The 18,252-nt window shown below is 39.7% G+C and overlaps 1 protein-coding gene across 11 annotated transcripts in view; it reads right to left on the reverse strand.

Annotated features, from left to right (window-relative positions):
* The window catches only part of FGGY (FGGY carbohydrate kinase domain containing), a 447,226-nt gene that overhangs the window by 291,853 nt on the left and 137,121 nt on the right, over positions 1 to 18,252 (reverse strand). For all 11 annotated transcript variants that reach the window (XR_748250.2, XM_010365749.2, XM_010365751.2 and 8 more), the window contains one exon: positions 652 to 767. Coding sequence is in view for 10 of the 11 variants with exons in the window: in XM_010365749.2 (XP_010364051.2) it covers positions 652 to 767 (116 nt within the window). In the remaining variant the exon portion in view is untranslated. The remainder of the gene's footprint in view (positions 1 to 651; positions 768 to 18,252) is intronic.

Here is an 18,252-nt window from a genome sequence, read left to right on the forward strand (position 1 = left end):
TTCAGTATGCTATTCCCAAGATACTCCTTGCAAATATCTTCCTCGGTCTAGCCCAACAAATTTCTCTCTCTCTTTCTCTCTCTCTCTCTCTTCTCTTTTCCCCCACTTCAAGACAGAGTTCTGCTCTATCTGTTGCCCAGGCTACAGTCCAGTGGCACCATCTCAGCTCACTGCAACCTCCTCTGCCTCCCAGGCTCAAGCAATCCTCCCACCTCGGCCTCCGGAGTAGCTGACACTATTGACACGTGCCACCACGCCAGGCTAACATTTGTATTTTTCTTGTAGAGATGAGGTTTTGCCATGTTGCCCAGACTGGTCCCGAACTCCTGGGCTCAAACAATCTGCCTGCCTCAGCTCCCAAAGTGCTGGGATTACTGGTGTTAGCCACCACGCCTAGCGCAATTTCTGATTCTATATTTCAATGCAGATTTTCATAGCATGTATCTCCACTCAGTTCATATAAATGTTAAGGCAAGAGCCTGCTAGTCATGGCCTACCCGTCATAATTAACTCATTTGTCTTGGAAAAAGTAAACTTCATTCCTGTATTTTAATGCATATAAAAACAACAAACACACAAACCACAATAATAACAAACCCACCAAGATCCTCCAGTGCACATAATCACTCTACAGATGTTTTATTCTTTTACCTATTTTGCTGTAATTATCTGCAACAAAGTCTTCCAAACCAATCATTTTCCAGAAACTGTCGTCCCAGCCTCTCTCTGCTGAGTATGTCCACTTACACACCAGGGAGCAGAGAGACCTAAGAAAACAGAAGAGATATAGAACTGATCATATGAGTGAGGCTTCCTTTATATTTTGCAAAATACCCATCCCGGTATCTGCAGAGGTGTTAAAGAAGTAGAATAAGCCAATGTAGATAATGACACATCCCTGCTTAGGTAAAAAGTCTTCATGGATACCTGTTAATTATGGATCGTACCTTCCTTCACTTTCAAAAGTCTCAGCCCTGGCTGGGCATGGTGGTGCACGCCTGTAATCCCAGCACTCTGGGAGGCCAAGGCAGGCAGATCACTTGAGGTCAGGAGTTGGACACCAGCCTGGCCAACATGGTGAAACCCCGTCTCTACTAAAAATACAAAATTAATCAGGTGTGGTGGTGGATGTCTCTAGTCCCAGCTACTTGGGAGGCTGAGGCAGGAGAATCGCTTGGACCCAGGAGGCAGAGGTTGCAGTGTGCCAACATCATGCCACTGCACTCAAGCCTGGGCAACAGGGTGAGACTGTCTCAAAAAAAAAAAAAAAAAAAAGTCTCAGTCCTTTCAGTCCTTTATTTGGATCCTGATTAAACAAACTGTATGTGAATATTTGTATTTACATCTATGTTTATAAGACATTTGTGAGATAATTAGAAATTACAACCTGGCTATTTGATAAAAATTTAATTATTATGAAATTTTAGATATGATATTGGTAGTTGTGGTTATGTTAACAGAAGGCTCCTTATCATTTAGAGATACATACTGAAAATGTTTGCATAAGATGATATGGTCTCTGGAATGTGCTTTAAGTAATATGAGAAGGAGAAGTAAATGGCACGTGGCTAAGGGCAGGATTGGTCATGGGTAGCTGTTGGGACCTAGTGATGGGTTCATGGGTGTTAATTATACTACTCTCGCTACATGTTCAAAAGTTTCTATGATAAAAAAAAAGTGTTTGAAGTGTCTGGTGGAGATAATAAATGATACAGTCATTGCAGTCTAAAGCAGTATTTAGTAGGAGGAAGATTTGAATGCTGGATGCTTTCCTTTCCAGCTTCATTTCTCATCAATTCACCCTTAATATTCTATAGTCTAACAATAAAAAGTCACTTGCAGTTCTCTGAAGAAAGTCGTTCTTACGCACTTAAGTGTCTCTGCCCTAACCCCATCTGTTGGGAAAACTCATCCCAGCCTCTTCACTATGATAATTCAAACTCTTACTTAAACCTAGGCTGAGATTCCAGTTCTGGGTTAGGCACTCCTCTTCTGATTTCCCAGAGCATGGATTATGTCTTCTACCATAGTCCTTATCATGCTGAGTAACTGCTTCTTTATGTTGCTCCCCTACAGCCTTGTAATCTGTTCTCCATACTGTGCCCAGGGTAAACTTTATACAATACAATATTTTATATCAGTCTCTGATTAAGATCCTTCAATTGCTACTCACTAACTTCAGGACAAAGTCCAATGCATAGCAGGGCTTAAAGAACCCTTTGTGATATAACTGTGCCCATATCCACAGTCACTCTGTTCTGGCCATCCCCACCCTTGCCTTCTCACACTGCAATACTGAATTATTTGGAGTTTGCTATAGTGAGCCTTGACTTCCCATTTCCCTGTGTACTGAACCCTTTTGCTTCATTCTTCCTGGAACAGTCGTGCCCATTATGCACCTAATTCTTAGTTAGCCTTCATGACTCAGCTCAGATGGTCTTTTCTCAGGAAGACCCAATGAAGGGCAGACTGAGTGAAACGCTTCTTCTCCAAGTTCTAATCCGGACATATCCTTATCTTAATTTACCATAGCAACTGTCTTTGCCCATTCATTTCACCGTCTCTCCCACTAACCCAGCAACTCCATCAGCACAGAATCAGCCTTACTCTTCTCTGTATCACAAATACCTCATTCACATTCAGGATTATGACAAGCCACAATGAATAAATACTGACTGAATGGAAACATTAAAGAATGAATGGGTTGTCTATTACATGGTAGGTAAATGGTAAACCTGGGAGTTCATGCAATTTTAAAGATAACCCAAAACCTATCTCATAAGGACAATAGTCTAGATGTATCTCATTCAGTCATTCACATAGACTCATGCGTTCACTCACTCACTCAGTAAATGTTTAGTATTCAGTTACTATGATTCTGGCACTATGCTAGGATCCAGGAAACCAGTGGTGTGCAAAATATCTAGTCCTTTGCTGTCACAGAAGCTGAAAGTATAATTGGAGAGACAGAAATTGATCAAATAATCACAATTAAAATCATATACTAACAAATAGCTATAAATACTCTGAAGGAAGTAGAGGGAGAAATGAAAGCCTTTAGCGGAAGAACCTGACATAATCTGGTGGTAGACAGGGGGAGGAAAATCAAGGAGGGGTTCATGGAGGTGGTAGCACTGAGTGACGCTTAAACGTCTTTTGAAAGCCAACAAATGTCCCTTATCATTAATGCTTTTGTTAGATATGGCACAGATCGCAGAACACGTTGAGCTATGCTAAGTGGCATAAATATACTGAAGAAATGCTAACACTTATAGAAACATGCTAAATTACTCACCTTTTTTAAGCAACATACATTGTTAATAAGTAGAGAAGAGAGCCCACCTATGTAACATGTTCTAAAGAGTATACAATATGCTAACTCCTCCTGGCATGACATCTGAAATTCCAACTTTTGGGGAGGTATGATAGCTCCCTGGCAAGAGTAATATTGGGGAGCAAAAGGCAGTATAGAAGGATTGTTTCCAATGATCCAATCACATAGGGTAACTCCTCAATCCCCAGATGTCCCCATTCTTATCTGTAGAGCACTGTGACTCTACTTTGACTTTTCCTTCCATCTTAATGGATTATTACTCCTTTCACCTATGCTTGTCTGCTTGGTAAACTCCAAGTCGTCCTTATGGTCCAATTCCAGTGTCAGCTCCTCTGTGAAATTTCTCTGCTACCTCCAAGATAAACTCATGGCTCTCTCTCTTGAGGTACCATTGTAAGTTTAAAATATTGCACTATATTTCTCAACAGCTGATAAAGGCTGAGTTCGTGGCCCCAAGTCTTCATCTCTCCACATACCCACGCTCTTTGCCATGTAACTTTGTAGTACTGCACCCTCCTCCTCCTCCTGTCCCCCACACTGTAGGCAGGGCTTCCTTTCCTACCTTTGATTCTGATTCCTTACCTCTGACTTCTGATTCTGTCACATGACTGAATTTAGCCAAAACAAGGAAGCAGAAGCAACTGCATGCCAGTTCTGAGTCTAAGCCTCAAGAGATTCTATGTGTTTCTGCTTGCTCTCTTGCACCTCTGGCACTGCCATGAGGTCATTCTAGGCTAGTCCACTGGTCCCATGAGGAGGATAAGAGAAACATGGAGCAGGGCAATAGCCAGTTGAGCTCAATCTGGATCAGATACCTCCAGACTGTCTTGGATCAACGTGGATCAGTCAGCCAAGACCCCAGTGAGTGAGTCCAACTGAGACCAGAAGGATTGCCTAGCATAGCACAGCCTAAATGAGCTGACCATGAACCAAATAAATGATTACTGTATTAAACTAACAAGCATTGGTTGTGGTTCATAATACAGCAATAGTTAAAAAACTCACTTCACAGCATAACTGTTTTTCCAAGCAGATTTTTTCCCCAATAAAGGGAAAGTTAGGGATGTCTTGGTCTTTACAAGAAGTTAAAATAAGAGAGTATGCCTGGAGTGAAGATGACTACAGAAGTTTTATGGCCACAGATGCCTCTGGCAACTACCTCCTTCATCAGGATTATTCAAACAACATTAGGGTCCAATTCATTGAGTCTCTTTAAATCAAACTGATGGGGAATATGGATGTGCTATTAAGCAGCAGAACTGGTAAAGTTTAGTGAGTACAACCGAAGCCACAGGTACTCCAAAACTCTCTAGGAGAGAGAGAAAATATAGGACTTTGTTTATACTGTTAGTGGGTAAAGGCAAGGTACTAGTAGCAGAACAAAGGGCTTACCCCTCCCTGAGTCTTCTATTAAGACCAGTTTTGACATTTCCTGAAGTGTTTTAGCAACTTGCCCTCTTTGGATAACTATTCACCTTTAGGCAAGCTGTACCTACTAGTCACCCCCACCCAAAGGTTTGTAAAATCAGAATTAGACATAGGGGTCTTACACAGTCAGGGCTACACTGGCAGTCTGAGTTCCTTCTAAGATTGGCAGCCAGAGAGAAGTGCTGCTTCCACCAAGGGTGCTCTAAGAGGAAAGAAGGGGCCACTTGCTGTTGGCCGACTGGGTGACTGCCAGCCCAAGTGACAGGGCAGGAACTGCTGTACCTTTCACTGCTTTCAGATTTGTTAATGCAGAATGGATTCTAAAAACTTATATGAAAGGCAAAATAGCATTTATCAATGAGTAGGCCAAACAAAAACTGTAACTAACTTAATGGGACTAGTTCACCTGAGAGATCCCATAGAGCATCTATAAGAGGCAAGTCCCACAGAAGTAGAAATGATGAAAAATATGGTAGAATATTTCAATGATGAAAACAATGAGGAATCAGAAGAATGCAGAAAACACTTTCTGGAAGCATAAACACTGATTTTAAGTTTAAAATTTGCACAGAAAAACTGACAAATCACTGACACTAACGAAAATCAAATTAATGCTCTGGAAGACCAAGTAAATGAAATATCTTACTACAAGTAGCAAAGATACAAAGAGATTGACATAATGATGGAAGAGATAAGAGGCTTGGAGGACAGATTTCAGAAGCCTAACATGAGATTCCAGAACATATTTTCTTTTTAAAGAGAGAGAAAAGGAATGAAAAAAAAAGAAAAGAACAGATGAAGGAGATATTATAATTAAATGAATATAGTGCTAGGTATTTTATTATACTGAACTGAAGTAAGATTCAAGCCCACAGATTAAAAGTCTCATTAAGTCTAAGAAGTAAATCCAGGAAACACTTGAGTAAACAGAAAATTATACAAGCTTCCAGAGAGAGAGAATAGGTTTCTTACAAAGGATTCATCCTAGCTAAGGGAATCTCATCTACAACTCTGGAATGTAGAAGACACTGGAATAATGTATAAACTATTAAGAGAAACTGATTAAAGAATCCTATACCCAGACAAAATATTGTTCAGCTGTCAGGGAAAAAAAAAAAAAAAACATTTTCAACACACAAGGATTCAAAAAGTAAACTTCCCATAAGCACTCTCTGAGAATAATACTTGAGAAAGAGTATAACCAAATAACAATTGATTTGGAGCACCTTTCTCAATATGGTGGAAATCAAAGACTAGAAGAACCAGTAGACACTGAGATCCTCTCTCACTCTCTGTATGTGTCTCTTTCATGCATGTATGTATATATATGCATGTGTGTGCATAATATGCTTAAACATATACATATATGCATACAAATATAGGCATATACATATTTAAATCTAAGTGGATAATAATAATGTAAGCAGGAATCTGTAATATTGAGTTTTCTTAAAACACAATAGGCCTGTTATTCTACAAAAAAAAAAAAGAAACAAAAAAACCCAAAAAAACTTAGTAGCAGTCTGGAACTGAAAATAAACATTAAGTAAGCAAATATTAAGCAAGAGTCTAGAGAAAGGGTACACAGAAAGCGTTCCTTGAAATGCATATACATGTTTAGGCAGAACATAAGTTTATTGTTGGTTCTAAGGAATGAGAATGTAACCACTAGTAGAAACAAAAAACTTAGTAGAACTGTCAAAGTAACAAGGAATAAAGAAAAAAATTATCAAGCCAGTGGAACCAATAAACCACACAAAACAAAAAGGAAAGGGAATGAGGAGTGATGTAATATAAATAGAAAACAAAATAAAATGGAAGAAATAAGGTCAATTATCTTAATTTCATCAAATGTGAATGGGCTGAATTCCACAACCAGTTAAAAGATAAGATTAATCATACTGTCGTTAAAATTAAGCTATACCTTGTTTATAATTCAGATTTTTAAAAATGTGATACAGTTTTCTTTTAAAAATGTTCTACAAAAACATAACATAAAAACAAAAAAAAATTAAATGACAAGTATCAAAGTAGAATCAAGATTAAAAATATTAAACAAGGAAAAGAAGAATATTTCATAATGACAAAATGCTCAGTCCAAGAAAACTACCATTCATAATATTTTATGAACCAAACAATGTAATATGAAATATATGAAACGAGAGCTTCTAAAATTTAAAAAGCATTTGAAAAAAGACAATTCTATTTAAAGATGTTATTGTACTTTCAGAACGTGAAGAGACATGTAAACTATAAGAGTAATAATAGCTGTTATTATTACTACTGGGAAATTAAAGGGTATCAATGCAATCAACAAACTCAATTCTGTATATTCACACAGGAGGATGGAGAAGGAGAACATTTTATAATTCAAGCGAAACTACATGGGTTAAAGATACCAAATGGAGGCCGGGCGCGGTGGCTCAAGCCTGTAATCCCAGCACTTTGGGAGGCCGAGGCGGGCGGATCACAAGGTCAGGAGATCGAGACCATCCTGGCTAACATGGTGAAACCCCGTCTCTACTAAAAAATACAAAAAACTAGCCGGGCGAGGTGGCGGGCGCCTGTAGTCCCAGCTACTCGGGAGGCTGAGGCAGGAGAATGGCGTGAACCCGGGAGGCGGAGCTTGCAGTGAGCTGAGATCCGGCCACTGCACTCCAGCTTGGGTGACAGAGCGAGACTCCGTCTCAAAAAAAAAAAAAAAAAAAAAAGATACCAAATGGAAATGTGAACCCCACACAAAGGAATGAAGAGTATCAGAACTGCTAAAATGTGAGTAAATATAAGTGACATAAATTTTCCATTTTAGATTTCTTTAAAAAATAATTGACTTTAAATCTTTATACAATCCAATGCATGAACAAATCATATGAAAATAATAGCACAAATCACAGGAAGATATGAAAGTGTATTATATATAATGAGGCATTAAAATTATGAAAACTGGTAAAAAAGAGGTAAAACTTTTTGGAGATAAAATGGAATACTAAAAAATATTTAAGTAATCTGGAGAAGACAGGAAAAGGGAATAATTATATAGAACATATGGAACACAGAAAAAGAAAATAGATTAAAACTCAACCAATAAATGTAAATGACCTAAAATCTCCAATGCGAAAGCAGAGATCATAAAGCTGAATACAAATAAAACCCAACTATATGGAGTTTAAAAGAAACGTATTTTATTTTTTAGAGAAGAGCACTCTGTTGCACAGGCTAGAGTGCAGCAGCATGATCAGAGCTCACTGCAGCCTTTAACTCTGGAGCTTAAGGAATCCTCCCACCTCAGCCTCCTGAGTAGCTGAGACTATAAGCACACACCACCATTCCCAGATTACTTTTTCTTTTTTTATTTTTTAGAGATGGGGGTTTTGCTATGTTGCTGAGGCTGGTCTCTATCTACTGGCCTCAAGCAATCATCCTGCCTCAGTTTTGTGAATAGCTGGGATTACAGGTGTGAGGTGAGCCACAGTGCCTGGATAAAAACAAAACAAAACAAAACAAAACAAACAAGCAAACAAAAAACACTTATTTTCAACATAAAAATACAAGATAAAGAGTAAAAAGATGCAAAAAATATGGCATGCAGGCTGGGCACGGTGGCTCACGCCTGTAATCCCAGCACTTTAGGAGGCTGAGGTGGGTGGATCACAAGGTCAGAAGTTCGAGACCAGCCTGACCGACATGGTGAAAACCCGTCTCTACCAAAAATACAAAAAAAATTAGTCAGGCGTGGTAGTGTGTGCCTGTAATCCCAGCTAGTCAGGAGGCTGAGGCAGGAGAATTGCTTGAACCCGGGAGGCGGAGGTTGCAGTGAGCCGAGATTGTGCCACTGCACTCCAGCCTGGATGACAGAGCAAGACTCAGTCTCAATAAATAAATAAATAAATAAATAAGGCATGCAGATACTAATAATTAATAAGCTGAGGTGGCTATATTAATATCAAAATAGACTTCAGAACAAGAAATGTTACCAGGAATAAACAAGTATATTACATATTGAGAAAAGGGTCAATTCACCAAAAAGACTCATAAAGAAGAAATCATAATTTTTAGAAAGGTAACTTGAATTCAGCTAAAATTAAATCTTTTCTTCTTTTGTTTTGGCCTACCACTAGCAAACATGTAATGCAAAAACTGTATATGAAATCAAGGATTCATGATAGAATGTTGTCACCTAAAGCTGCCCTTGTTTTATAGGTTTGCCTGAAATTTCAGTGGTCTCAGCAGCCCATGGTGATGAAAGGATCTGGCCCACTAAAGGAGTCCAGAACTGTGGACTATTTTAGGCATGAGTGTGTATAAGTGGGGAAGACCAGGAGGTACTGAAGGATCTATCTCATTATCACAAAATAATGTTAATATTTTATTTTATTTGTTTCATTTCTTGATGCTCTATCTGGCCTTCTGGAAATTTCAGTATATAAGGTCAGGTCACAACCTCCCAGAGCAGGGTCCATATCTGCCTTTTTCATCCAGTTATGTGGATGAGTAAGCACAATGCTACTCCAGCAAATTTTGAGAGCTCAATGCATGTTAATTAAGTGAATGAATAAAAACCTTCAGATGGCAGTTACAGAAGGAAGCTTTCAGGTTCCTAATCACTTTTTAATTGCTTCTATTATAAAGCCTAGATCTTTAGATACTGCTCTGTATGCAGGCTGGAGAAGAGACAAAAGTTAAGACTCCTGGAGTGCCCAGAGGCAGTAGCAAGCAAAACACTAGGTTCCTTGCATAGACCATTTATCTCAATGGAACCAGGAGAGCCTTTGGACAATGCTCTCCTTGTTTTACCTACCTCACATTCCTCCCATCACCTACTGCCCAAGACACAAATGCACGCCAGATCTCTAGTAGACCTTCTTTCCTATTTCAAAAAGTATAAAAACAAAAAGAGGCTTCTGATTAAAGATGCCAGCTTGACTACACATGTTAACCTCTGCGCCCTTTAAAAAATTCCAACAAAATGGCTGTACAAGAATGTTTCAAAGAGGCAAAAACCCACAATGAGAACAGGATAGAAGATGACAGCATCAAAAATCTAAAAGCCAAAAACCATGGTAGTAGTAACTCTCTTGGTAGACTTGAGAAAGGTAAAACCAGCAGCAGGAAAAACCCACAAGCAAAATGATTACTCTCCAGAGACCCAAAAAGTTCAGGAGGTGGTGGCGCTCACCACCCCTGAAAGTGAGGATAAAAGTGAGGCTAAAAACAGCAAGATGGTACAAAAAGTATGTTTAGGAAGTAATTACATCCCATGTGACCTCACTATGAGCTATCAGGGTACTACTTCTCCCACACTATGGAAGAGGAGTACTAAGGTCCAATGTATTAGTCCATTTTCACACTGCTGATAAAGACATACCTGAGACTGGGTAATTTATAAAGAAAAAGAGGTTCAATAAACTCATAGTTCCATATGGCTGGGGAGGCCTCACAATCATGGTAGAAGGTAAAAGGCACATCTTACATGGCAGCAGACAAGAGAGAAGGAGAACCAAGTGAAGGGGGTTTCCCCCTTATAAAACCATCCAATCTCGGCCGGGCGCGGTGGCTCAAACCTGTAATCCCAGCACTTTGGGAGGCCGAGGCGGGTGGATCACGAGGTCAGGAGATCAAGACCCTCCTGGCTAACACGGTGAAACCCCGTCTCTACTAAAAAAAATACAAAAAACTAGCTGGGCGCGGTGGCGGGCGCCTGTAGTCCCAGCTACTCGGAGGCTGAGGCGGGAGAATGGCGGGAACCCGGGAGGCGGAGCTTGCAGTGAGCTGAGATCCGGCCACTGCACTCCAGCCTGGGTGGCAGAGCGAGACTCCGTCTCAAAAAAAAAAAAAAAAAAAAAAAAAAAAATCCAATCTCATGAGACTTCTTCACTACCACAAGAACAGTAGAAGGAGAAACTGCCCCCATGATTCAATTATTTCCCACTGGGTCCCTCCCATCATGGGAACTACCGGAGCTACAAGTCAAGATGAGATTTGGGTAGGGACACAGCCAAACCATATCATCCACCTTCAGAGAGGTGCGGTAAAAGGCCCGGGTAAGCGTAGAGTATCTTGACAAAAACAGACTGATTCAGTATCTGCTTTTTTGCAGGCTGGCCCTCAAGCTCCTTTCCCCGACTCAGCTCCCAGAGCTTTGGCTGCTAGGTTCACACCCTGAATATTTATTTTTGGGGAATCTGACCAGAAAAAAGAAAAGATATAAGGCTAATTGGGAGAGCAGAGGGTATAGCGAAAATAGCCCAGCCAGATCACTCTAACCTTAGGAGGATTAAAATGAGGGAATATAAGTAAAGCTAATATAAGTAAAGCTACTATAATCAGCATCTGTATTTTCATCATCCTTACTTTCAATCAGAAAATAGTTACTGAAGATATTTCCCTCTATATACATATCAGAGTTTTCCTAGGCAGGTAGGAGCATCCAGACTCTATCAGAAACAAAGCAAAAGGGTCACCAAAATCCCAGCCAGAGACCATGAAGTAGCCTCAGCACAAACAAGAACTTTTTATTCTCCTGCTTTTACTCAGAGCAAGGCGCACATCAAAAGCACATGCCTGCTGAGTTCCAGGGGCCTGATCATTCTCATGCATTTCTACACCAAGATTTTATAAAAATGAAGCCGGCGCTGCTGCATTATTTATACGCAGCTCACTGTACTGACATTGCCAGGCCCCCACTTTCAAGGGAAACCTTTTGTTCTCTGCTTAGGGAAGGCTGAACCTGGAGAGTCTCAATCGAACCAGCTAGTGAAGAACAGAATAATTAGAGCTGAGAGTGAGGATAAATTACCAAGATATTCCTGGCTGCAGCCTTTGGTACATCACAGGCCTCGGATGGCTCTGTTTTTCCAAGCCATGCAACAGACTGAATTACCAGCCCTGAAGATACAGCTTGTGGGGAGATAAAATGACTTGGATTGGATTGCTAATTGTATCAACAAAGAGACCAAGAAGGCCTTAATTTCTGAAGAAATACCACTGCACCAATCGCAGCAGCTTCTGTTAAAGAGCTGTCAGATTTCAGACCTGTTACTATTGGCTCTGTACTTCATCAAGACTTGCTGACAGGCCCGTGACAGGCCGAAATAATATATGCAATGATGCAACACAGGGCAATATTAAATTGCCTTTTCGGTCAGACTTGCCGATAACATGATTCAAACATGGCCATGACAATATGGGGAGCATGAAAGAACTGAATAAATAATCGAGTTGAGGGAATTTTCCCATGCCACCAAAAGAAAGAGATCTAAGAGTCAGAAAACAAAAGATCTTAAAGTTGCCACCAAAATATTCCAAGACTGCGATGAAGCCTCTGGATTCACAGATTTGAATATGTCCCCTAAAAAATAAGGACGGTAATAATTAGAGGCAATATGAGAGAAAGGAGGAAAGGAAAGAAAACAAGTGACAGCTTATTTAGTCCCTATTATACGCCAGGCATTATGTAAAGGAATTTTATGTGTTACCGAATATCACAACAAACTTGTGAGGATACTATTATTAGTATTTCCATTTCACAGAAGAGAATACTGAGGCTCAGAAGATTAAGTCGTTGGAGGTTATATCATTAGGAAAGAGGAGGACAGAAGTTCAAAACCTGCCCTGATCAATTAAAAGTCCATGCTTGTTAACTACATACTTATTCAGGCCCACTCAGGGAAAGATATTTACAAAACATTGCAAAGGCCAGTTACTCCAAGTGAAAAAGTACAGTAATTTTGAGGTATTTAATTTCTCGTGTTTATCTTGTCTGTTATCTCCCTTTCTTAACAAAGGAAAAATATGAAAATAAAACAGATGAAAGAGCTCAAGAAACACAGAACTGTAGGAAGCAAAGAGTTAGCTGCCTTAGGCTTGCTGTGAGGATGTTCTGGTTAAAAAAAGGGTGTTCGGGAGATGCATGCCATAGGCAAGGACACAGGGACAGCAATGAGATGTTCTCTCAAGTTGGGAAAATGAGGTCTGGTTTTGAGAGTTCAGCTGTAAAGTCATTCCATAATGAGCAAGAGTAAAATATCCAAAATTATCAAAGCAAACAAACAAACAAACAAAAACAATGGCTTCCAGAACATTCAGAGCTCACAGGAACCATACTGAAAGCATTCAGATGGTTAAAGAAAGAATGTGTCAGGAGGATGATTAGGCTGCAGGAGACCAGAAAAAGAGGAAGAAGCAGAATTAGAAGCAGAGGCAAGTATAGAGCAGGGAGGAGGAGGACTGCGCCAGGTGGAAAGAACTGCATGTGCCCAGGGCTGGAAGTGAGGCAGCAAAGGGCCACACCCGTGTCAGCAAGAGCTTTGCTGTGCATACCTCAGAAGCTGAGTGTTGCCCTGGCATGAAGAAAAAAAGCAAAAGAGCCATTTATTTCCCTCCTCCCTCTTTATCTCTCTCCTTCCAAAAATATTTATTAAGCTCCTACTATGTACCAGGCATAGATATTATCTCTTCCCTCATGGAGCTTAGAGTCTGGTAAGAGAGAAAAATCCATGAAGAGCTCACTCTAATAATCACTATGAAGGATAAGTATAATGAAGAAATATTATAGGGGGTCCATAGAGCATAGGTATCAAAGGACATGTAAAAAGATAGGGAGAGATCTGTTAAAGGATACACAATTACAGCTAGGTAGGAGAAATAAATTCTGTTCTATACCAGCGGTCCCCAGACTTTTGGGCACCAAGAGCCAGTTTTGTGGATGACAATTTTTCCAGGGGTAGGGGCTCAGGAGGATGGTTTCAGGGTGAAACTGTGCCACCTCAGATTATCAAGCATTAGATTCTCATAAGGAGCGTGCAACTTAACTTGCGCAGTTCACAACAGGGTTCCCGTTCCTTTGAGGAGCTAATGCCACTGCTGATCTGACAGGAGGTGATGCTCAGGTGGTAATGCTCACTAGCCCACCACCCACCTCCTGCTGTGCAGCCAGATTCCTAATAGGCTACAGACCAGTACTTATATAATACATTATTGTTAATCCTAGTCATCCTACGGTGGTATAGAACCCCATGGGGTTGGGGAACCCTGTTCTATACCACTGTAAGATGACTACAGTTAACAATAATGTATTATATAGTTTCTATTCACTAGAAAGAGGATATTAAACATTCCCAACACAAAGAAATGAAAAAGGCTTCAGATGGATATGCTAATTAATCTGATCACTATGCATTATATGTATGGAAACATCGCTATGTACCCCAGGAATACGTACAATTATTATTTGACAATTAAAAATAAAGTTTAAATTTAAAAAAAAATCTCTACTTTGCTTTAGATTCCTTCATGAAGGGAGCAAAGACCTGGGGTCAAGGGTTTCCATCCAGCATCTGTCTACTCCTACAGTTTTCAATGGCAGACCCTGTGGCTAGAGGCCATTAAAATGGGGCTGCCTTGTGATGGCAACATCTTCAGACCCCCAGCCCTTGGGTTTGCTCCTGCCTTTCCCCTAGCCTCTTCTCCATGCTAGTAATGTTGCATTTCTCACTCAATTATTTCAGGCTTATTCTGGCTTCTTGGACCTGAGGCTTGATCTCAGCCTTTGCCTCTGGCCATCTGAAGACTCACTAGTTCTTCTGAACCCCTTTGCTTCATGGTCGCATGCCCTGGTGCTGGCTTCCTCTGCAAGGTCTACCCTAGTGTATATATGAGGTTATTGGGACCAAGACCTATTCCCAATCATAACTATTTCCCAGTGTTACTCAGAAGAGAAAGAAAACATACGTACCTATCTCAGTCTGACTCAGATAGGACAACATTTCTAAACATTTTATAAGTTCCAATATTAAAACACCTCTTCCAGTGTCAACTCATTTTGGCCTATCCAATTATGGGACAACACAGTGTGTATCAATAAGCACAGTGGTGTCTATATAATCCTTATCTTCCAACATTCTTCAGTCTTGATGGCATTCCTGACTTGCCATTTGTTAAGTTCAGTACTGAGCTGACCCAAAGTTATCTAAAGTGTGCATAATCGGTAAGCCTGGGATCTAGTGCTACAGACAAGAAATAAGTGAAAAACAGCAAAGCTATTCTAAAGCCACTAGTTCGGGTGTGGGGAGCAAGGAAAAGCAAGTTATTATATTAATATATGGTCATCCAAGGCTGCTCTGCCTTAAAGAGATAATGTATGATTCCTGGCAAAGGATAAAAGAGAACAGACTGAAATAATGTCTACCAATTGGCCTAGTGCATTTCAATTCTTTTTGGCTATTAGGGCCCTTTATGATTAATTTCTGGCCTCTGGAGCATCTAAAAAAATCATCTTAACTTGAGAATATTCTTCAATGTAAATAAGCACATGAACAAATTGTAAAACAAATATTTCCTTGATAAGCTAGGATTATCTCCACAAATTCTCAGTAATAAATATACTATGCCATGGTGTATGTAGCACAGTACCTAGCAAGCTGTGGTCACTCAACAAATATTCTTTATCTTTTATGAGACACTGACAACTCTAAGAGGTACTGAAAAGCATTATCATTTCCCTCATACTAAAGATCCTAAACTGCTCTCCTTGATTTTGCTCAGTGACCGCATCTGCAGATATTTGATACCTCAACCCCCTGAGAATATTTAGCAGATCTTAGGGTTCTAGTCTTCTGTTTCTATCAATTTTGGTTTAGGGCCTAGAAATGATGCCACTCTTTTCCCATAGTGCAAAATATAAAAGCGCTGGAAGAATTCTTTCCCTCTTCCTATTCCTATCTTTGTCAGGCCCTGTCATCATGACAACGGCCATAAGTGAAGGGCACCACTTCACATAAGTGAAGGTGATGCTGTTCTCAGATATGATGTCAACTGTCCCACCACCCAAGGAACGGCCTACTCACATACCTCTCAGAGCTGAGAATTTTAACATGAACAGTATCCCTTTGACACAAAGCAGAGTCAGATTAAGATTTGCCACACAAGACAAAGAGGTAAAAACATTAAAAGGAAGTTGGTGAAGTAGAAGTATATACCCGAAGATTTCGTAGCTTTCAAGATGCCCTGTCTCTAGGAAAGTAGGAAGAGAGGGAAAGGAAACAGAAATGGAAAACAAAAACAAAAACAAACAGGAAAATGGCCTTAAAATTAGGTTTTCAACATCTTTCAGGGATCAGATCCAGAAACTGGCAGAAACAATACATCAGCTCTTCAGAAGGAGGATACATTCAGACTTGCTATTAAGGTCAAAAACATGACAATTTTGTGACAGCCATTTAAGAAATTCTTGTATATATAATCTGGCCTCAAGGGATTAACAGTCTGTTGGCAGAAGACAGCACCATATTATTTAGCTAATATGGGTAGAGCTAGAGTTGGAACTAAACAATTAGCTGCAGAGTCCATGCCTTTAACAACTATACAAACTACCTCTAGAAACATACCCTATGCACGATTGGTGAATTTCATGAGTGAAATGCAAGATATTTAAGAGAAACAACAGAGGAAAAGGGCAACTCTACCTGGGAATATTAAGGAAGCTTCACTTAGGAGTAGCAGTTTGAACTGTGAGTCCTGAAATATGAGTAGGAGTTCACCAGGTGGACAAAGGTTGTGGAGGATACATTTCAGGCAGTGGACCAAGGCATTCAGTTCAAGCATAATCCTGCCTCCAGATGTGAAATGGAATAACTGATCTCCTAAAGACTCTTCCAGACTTTTAGATTTTAGTGCTGCTATGAAGAAGGCATTACAGAGTACAGTTTGGATCAGACATGGTGAAGCCATCATTCACTAGTGAGTAAGATATCCTCCTTGCTCTTCATTTTCTTCATCTCTTAAGAAGGGTAATAGTAGTAATTAACTCATAAATTCATTAAAAGGTTAAGTGCTGGGTTAATTCACATAGCACATGCCCAATAAAAAGCAGCTGTTCTTGTTCCCATTGTTTTCCTCAGCATCAACATCATCATCATCATCTCTTAGCTACTTCTGAGAAAGAAAATACTAAAAAAGAAATGTTCAAATGAAAACCCACTTTAAGACACTAAGAACACTACAGGGAACTGAGATGGGTTGTCAGCTAATTTGATAGCCATTATCTGAACTAAACTAAATGAAATATGACATAAGCAATCCAGTTCAGCTTGCTCAAGTCAACACAAAACTGAGTTAAGAATCAAATTCTTGGTTCATATCTTGAATTTGCAAACCTATAATACTGGGCCCAATCTGTGCCCTCCTGCACAGTTAGAAGCAAAACCACTTAGAATGCTCTAGCCATTCACAGAGAGATTCACTGATTCCCAAACACATTTCTGCCAGCACTCAGCACGGCACCACAGAAAGACAGAGGTGAGTACTGAGTCTTCTCCCTTGATTAGCTCGGAGGGTAGATGGGAAAACAGACAAATGGAGGAAATACAAAAAGTATTGTGAGAAAGTTTTAAATGTGGGTACATATATAAAGCTTTATGGGAGCACAAAGGCTACAGAAATTAGCTCTATGGAGGTTCTGGGAACTTCAATAAACAAATACCAGAGAAAAACGCAACACGTCCTTAAAGTGTGCATCCCGAGGAACCTAGGATAGAATACTGAAGTTTTCCCTTGTTTGCCTGTTCTCTGGCTGAAACAAACTCAGTGTCTGGAATGGGTCACGCTTCCATTCACTTCTGTACTTGGTCATGCACTCCTGAAACATCTTCACCTTTCTTAATCTTGGTAAATCCTAATCACCTTCTGGTGTCAATTCCTCTGAGAATTCATCCAAAGGTGTGTTATTTGCCCCTCCACTGTGCCTTAATTGCTTCCTATCATAGCATTTATTACATTATGATCACCTGCTAAATTATTTCTCTCTCCCATACTACACTGCACACTAGATGCAGGAATGCTACATCCTGCATTTTAGTCTTCCTAGTAAGAAGGACACATTGTAGATGTTTAATATTTACTGAATCAATAGTTATCATTGATGTCTTCTTTGACCTACTACCACATACATAAATATCTATTTTATTTTTGCACAGAAAGTCTACTGTGAGTGTTGAACTGGAGCTCTACCTTTGTGACTCAGTCCATAAATTTAGTTTTTAAATGAGTTCATATTAAAAACAAACAAAACCACCCACAAACAAAAGAGATCAGAGGCCCCTACTCAAACGTAAATCAATATGCTTGCTAAACTACATGACGAAAGGAAGCTGCCTGCTTGCTATCCTTTTTAATTTGTAAGAAGGAGCTTTGTGGGGTTTCTCAAATATGAAAAGATAAAAGTGCACTTGGAGTGTACATGCTCCTTTTTTATCTCCTTTAGAATTACCATGTGTTTTTCTAATTGAGAGAACTCTTAGGGCTTATTTAAAAACCAGATATGAGGGAAAAAAAATAAAAAACATGGCCTAAATTCAATCTAACTCTCTTGTGTATCATTTCCTTTTTTTTTTTTTTTGAACCTTGCAAAACAGTTTATAACAAATAAATTATATCTTATAAATTAAGCAACTGGAGAAACTGAGATGGGAATGGTTGATGGCAGGCTTTAAAAG

This window comes from Rhinopithecus roxellana, chromosome 12 (assembly GCF_007565055.1).
Source record: "Rhinopithecus roxellana isolate Shanxi Qingling chromosome 12, ASM756505v1, whole genome shotgun sequence".
NCBI lineage: Eukaryota > Metazoa > Chordata > Mammalia > Primates > Cercopithecidae > Rhinopithecus > Rhinopithecus roxellana.